Genomic DNA, 6,397 nt, shown 5'->3' on the forward strand with positions numbered 1-6,397 from the left:
GGACAAAGTAAGCTGTAAATGGCATTTCTAAGTTTATTACAAGTGGAGTGAAATATTTATAGTTGTTAAAACACATTATTTTAAATCTCTCTGACTAAGCATATGTGACAACTTGATGACGAGTTGGACTTCACGCGTATAACAACGAGCATAAATATAAAAATTTAAACTAATTGATTAAAATAAAAAGTAAAAATAAAAATAAAAAGTAAAACACAAAAAATAGAATAATACAAAAAAATATGTCTCCTCTCTTTCTTCTTTCCCCCACCCCCTCCCCCATTTCTTTTTCTCTTCCTATCTTCGCCTCTCCCGTTCTTCCCCACCCCTTCTCAATCGCTTCTCTTTCTCCCCTTATTCCTTTCCTGTTCTTCCTTCTCCCCGTTTTTTACAAACCTTCAATCAATATTTCAAAAAAATTATTAAGAACCCTTTTTTGAAGAGCAACCACCATTAGTGTTTCTGAGATGATTTAGATCTATGACCATTGCAGTATAGAATCTGTTTTGGGCGACAATTGTTTCAGGACTAATGAATTTTCAAGTGATGGAGCCGATATATAATTGTGAATTTTTATTTGATAGAGAAGCTAAAGATCTAATATTTTTATCAGTTTACAATGAGGTGCTGGAGATGTGGTAGTTTTGGAGGGTGAAGAGTGATTGACGAAGGTCTTTGTGGAATTAAGTGAGGTATACAGTGTAAAAATGTGCGGACATGTGGGGATATTGAGGAATTTTAGTGGTGGTGCAACAACATCAACGGAGGAAAGATGTACAAGGTGGCTCACATGGTGAATTTGAAGTAGTGAGTGGCGACGTTGGACAAATTCTGTGAAAGCAAGATGTGGACGATAAAAAGTAGGAGAATGGTGTCCATGGCGATGGTGCCGCCGGTAAAGGCAGAAAGTCGTGTTGTTTCTGCGGTAAAAAATGGAGATAGGTGGTCAAGTGTGGGGAAAAATGGAATGAAAAAAGAAAAAAAATTAAAATTTTTGAAATTCAAGTGAAAAATATAACGACGTGTCATAAAAAAATCTGTTGTGAATGATGATGTGCTTTGAAGAACACGCAAGGCTAGAGGGGTTTAAAGTAGTGTGTTTTAACAACTACAATTGTTTGGATGAAATCTATAAAGTATTGAGATCGGAATGATAAAATGAAATAAGTAAAAGTGTTTATTAGGCTATAAAAAAATGAAGACCAACATGTTAGATCTTTGCTGCTAAGTACTGCTTTCTCTCAACTCTTGTCTCTATGAGGAAAAAAAAACACGACATAACGTTACCGCTTTTAACTCTCAACTCTTGTCTCTATGAGGAAAAAAAAACACGACATAACATTACCGCTTTTAACTGTCCTGCATTATTCGTTCCAAACAATTTATTAACATTATCTGGTAAAGCAATTAGAAGTAATTCTCCTTGAAGGAGGTTGAAAAAAAGAACTCATGTGTACATTACATCACCATTTGTGTTAAATTCCCCAGATATAAATTCCTCAAAACCAAACTTGAATGGTGGCTGAAACCTTGACTCAAAGTCATCTACCTTCCCACTGTTAAAACCTTGACTTATGCCATTCCCATAGGTAACTTCATTCATAATAGGAACATATTGCATGAAAGCATCTGGGAACACTGAATCGTTGCATCCAAAATTATTTTTGGAAAGATCTTGATTGGTTGTGTTCTTGAAATCCTCTCGACCACTAAATTGCTCTACCGAGAACCATTCAGAAAATAAGACTTTTGGTAAATTGCTTTTGCAATTTTCTCTTGCAAAGTCAACCAGTAGTGAAGCAGACTGATCACTATCTGCTAATGAGTCCGGACTTGAATTTTGGGAAGCCAATTTTATGGAAGAAGGTGAAGATTCTCTATGTTCAATATGTAGGCCAGTGCATCCAGATTTAGCCTGCCCAGATTCATTTTTTGCCATTTTAGCCACTCTCTTCTTTAGATAAGAGTGCCAGTGGTTCTTTATTTCGTTGTCGGTCCTTCCAGGCAAATGCTGTGCTATTTGAGACCACCTGTGGATGTAGAGCCATCGTTAGAGATTATAACAATAACTACGCCACAATTCTAAGCTAGGTCGGTTGACTATATTAATTCTTAATATCATAAATGCTCTCTATAATTTTTCATTGGATATTTACAGTTTAAAATCTGACTAGACATCCTTAAATTATTGAGTTCTTAACAAAAATGTCCTTTCTTAATCTCTTTCTTTTCAACATTCACTTGATTCCAAGAAATGAAAGACATTGGGATAAAATCACTGTCCAGTTATATTCACTTGTCACCAAAATTACAGTCACTATTTGGAGAAAGTCTAATGCTGCAATTTTTGTAAACTGCAGCCAGTAGGTGGATTCATAATTATCAAATGAGGCATATCTAAAGTCAACTTACAAGAATCTTTTATTAAATACTTGTATGATCCTTATTTAAAATAACAAAGGTGCCTTTTAGCACTCCCAATCCTTTCCCATTCTAAACAGCTATTGGCCATGAGTTTAATTTATGTGCGCTGTGATAATGTATAAATATTTATAACATCAAGTTAAGGTTAAGTTCGCGTACAACAACAATAGACTTTATATGGTATCTAAAAATTAAAGTAACAACCTTCTTTAGATAGTTAAATTACATTGATAATAGTGTAAAAAAATTCTTATATTTTTCGTATATAAATGACTTAAACTCATTGGACATATATTGTGGTGGATTTATTGCAGTACAAAGAGGAGTAATTATCCAAGGGACAAAGTTTCTTACTTGTTGCCTAACATTCCATGAAGGGTCAGAATTGTGTCCTCCTCGTCAGTGCTAAAAGTCCCTCGCTTTAGGCCAGGCCTTAAATAATTAATCCACCTCAATCTGCAACTCTTTCCATTCCTTTGCAAGCCTATAATATAAATAACCAATAAGAATACCACACTAGATGTCAACGATAATGATTTGAATTTCTCCTTAATAACAGAAAATTCTATTGTTTGTTGACTTGTGTTGCCGTCGTACTTTGTTCCTATAAATAATTCCCAAGTAGTGCGGCAAAGATAACAAACTCGGCTGACATGTATCTTAGCTTTGTCATAAGCTGGAGTCTTTTTATTCATCTTTTTCCATATTTCTTTTAATAAAATAAAGAGTTTCAAAGCTATATACGTAATCAAATATTATATATATTTTACTCTTTTTAACATTCACGCGTTCAGTTTGTATACTTCCACTGTTCCATTTAATGTGGTGCTCATTTGTTCTTAGTCTATTTCGAAATGAATCGCACATTCTATTTGGAAGTACTTAACTTTAAACATCCCAGTTTATATTAATGACATATTCTTATAACCATAAAAATATTATGGCATATATTACGTATATAAGTTCCAATAGTTGTTCTCTCTAAAAAATAACTTTGTTCCTAATCAAATAACGACATATAAAATAAAACGAATGTAGTATACGATATTGGGATATATAATTTGTTTACTTTTTGAATGAAATCGCTAGTGAAACACAGCATTAAGAATAAACAAAGGGAAACCAATTATGATGATGATTAACTTTATTATCATCAAGGATATCATACAACAATCTTGTTTTTTTTTCCCCTTTTGTACTCATGCACGTTTAGAATAACACAATTAAGAGAGCTATTGTACTGGATGAAATTATTCAAGCTCTTAAACATGGAATTTGGCTGAGATTGACAAAGCTAATTAAATTACTCGATGAATATCTTTTTACGTGTTTAAAGTAGAAAAGTTTCTAGAAGGACAAAATAGACGTACACTTCAATAAGAGGTAAAGAGACAAATTTTGGTACTATATGGGCAAAATTTAACAGGAGCAACAGTGTGTGGTATTTCATAAAAATTTGCAGAATGTGAAGTAAATATATAAGCTAACCAGCATTGATTGCCACAGAGCTCCAACAGCCATGTCCATAGGTGAGGATGTAGTCTTTGAGCTTCTGGTCTTCATCTGGAGACCATAATCCCCTCTTATGCTTTTGCTTTGGCTTCTCCACTAATTGCTTGCACCCCATTTTCAAACAAATGAGAATTGACGAAGATAATACTATATATATCTTTCAGAAACTTGTAAGAAAAAAAGACATTTGACTTTTGTTTATTTGTAGAGAGAGAAGGGACAAGGAAGACTTGATGTTGAGGTTAGCCGACCAGATATTTAAAGGGAGGATTAGTTGAGATTATTTACTGAGTTATGAAAATAAACCAAACAAAAAAGTTAAAAAGAGACTATTTGTCCCTGCAGAGCTCCAGTAATTCCTCAATCAAATGGGATAAAAGGTAAAATGGAACGTTAGAAATTACACCTTTTTTATCATCTAATTGACTCTTATGGTATATACTTATATATAATTAATAGAATAGTTGTCAATTTCGGAGAATATTTTGAGGAAGAAGAACCAAATAGAGACAAAAACGGTAATAGTATCCATTCTTATGTCATTCAGCAGGCTTAAACCTACTTGACAGACACCACTAACGGTTTTCATTCTTATTCTTGCAAAAATTTAAATTATCTATTTAGATAGTGGAAAGATTTTTTACACTATTTGTGAATTTTGAAATGTGATAGCTTGTAAATTAATTATCGATCAATTTATTAGGTTATAAATTACTAATATAATAAAATTCTACCTGTAATTATTTTATAGACATTTGATTGTATAAGTTTTATTTTTACGAGTAATTTAAACCTAATTTTCTCAAAAATACCTGGTGATGGTGCATGTGTGCAGAGTTGAGGACTCAGAAGGGACTAGGTATACCCCAAGAAATTTCTGTAGTTACTCTGAGACATTTTTAGGTAGATATATATTCCAACCAAAAAAAAAAAGTAATTATTGCTTAAGATTACATTGAGCAGGTATTTCTGCAATTCTGGCTATTTGGTTCTGGAACCCACTTTGCTTTTGTTTTTTTATTTTTAATTTATTTTTTTCCGCTTCCCTCTTTTCTTCACCCTTTCTTTCAAGTAATTAAAAGAATCCGCAAGGATCACAATGTTGAATAAATCTTAACCTGTCCTTTAACCTAATCATATCTTAAAGTTGTTAACTTGATCTTTATCATCCAATGAAACTTCTCCGTCAACGTAAAACCTCTGCTGTACAGTACACTTACAACTCGTTGAGCTGAACAAACTAATAAAAATAATTAATTAGTCAACCATTATTGATTTTCAGCACCCATCAGTTCTAGAAAACAATACAGAAGGAGACATTTATTTTCCGAGTATTATGAAGTACTCTAATTGACTGGTTCTAAATAACAATTTTTGAATGAGTTGGAAAATAGAACTAAATATAAGAGGTGTTTACCCGTAAAACTGTACAGTTGAATTTATACGTGGTTTATAGACAAGTGAATTAATTTGATCCAAAAATAATAGATGAATTAGACAGAAATATAAGACTTAGCCTTAAAATCGAAATAGACGGCAGATATCTTGGTTCCGGGCGCAGAACTGCCGGGAGAAATAAGAACAATACAAATAAGCAAGAAAGTAAAATGTTATTGAGCTTTTTGATAGAATATAGTGTATAGTTGTCAGAAAATTTATGTCCCTTACAATGATAATATAACTCACTATTTATAGCTGCACCTAGGGAGTAAGGTCCTAGGATTAAGCTCCTCTTTAATGACAATTATGAGGGCTATTGAAGGATGTGTAATGGTGGGCAGTGAATGCCATATTCTCTGTAACGGATCATGCACTTAATGCTGTAGAATATTCTTCATTGAATACTACCGGATGACGATATTAATTCTGTCATTATGAGTATCATTCTCTCTGGTGACAAGCGAGATCATTGCCTCCGGGTTTATCTATCTTCTGCCTTTGGTTCCACGTGTCGCTTTCTCATGCGATCATTATATATGAACATATTTTAACCCATACAAATAGTCCCCTGCTTTCCGGTGGCATAACTTTGTGTCATCGGGAAGTTGGTAGAAGTACCTTTTTTTGGCGAGAAATTCTCTGATCCCCTCTGAAAAGTTTCTGACGATTGATTAGACGCATGTCTCTCCGTATTTAATGCCCCGAATATGTGCCATCCCACGATTTAGAATCATTTTTGCCGGTTATTGAGGCAATTATGGCCATGATTTTAGCCTCATATACCTTTGCTTATATGCATCAAACCTCTTCATTTACGCTTCATAATTCTCTATACTTTCTCAAACTCTCTTTACTCAACTCGTGCTTTGCCTTCAACCTTCCTCTAACCTTCTTCTTGAGAGAAAACCTTCCCTCCTTTCTGATAAAAAAATAGCATCTTCTTCCAGAAACCCTAGTTCTTCAAAGAACAAAGGTAAAGCTGATGATGTTGCTTCTCCTACGGTGAGCTGTATCATCCCGA

At 33.7% G+C, this 6,397-nt stretch overlaps 1 protein-coding gene across 1 annotated transcript; it reads right to left on the reverse strand.

Moving 5' to 3' along the window:
* Positions 1-362: 362 nt before the first annotated feature.
* LOC107819935 (transcription factor LAF1-like) lies at positions 363-4,172 on the reverse strand. The gene is made up of 3 exons (XM_016646126.2): positions 3,913-4,172; positions 2,779-2,908; positions 363-2,030 (listed from the first exon to the last, which is right to left on the reverse strand). Exons 1-3 carry the CDS (start codon positions 4,049-4,051, stop codon positions 1,448-1,450), a joined length of 852 nt encoding a protein of 283 aa, XP_016501612.1. The 5' UTR covers positions 4,052-4,172; the 3' UTR covers positions 363-1,447.
* Between the last annotated feature and the right edge of the window lie 2,225 nt (positions 4,173-6,397).

The sequence above is a fragment of the Nicotiana tabacum genome, chromosome 9, assembly GCF_000715075.1.
Source record: "Nicotiana tabacum cultivar K326 chromosome 9, ASM71507v2, whole genome shotgun sequence".
NCBI lineage: Eukaryota > Viridiplantae > Streptophyta > Magnoliopsida > Solanales > Solanaceae > Nicotiana > Nicotiana tabacum.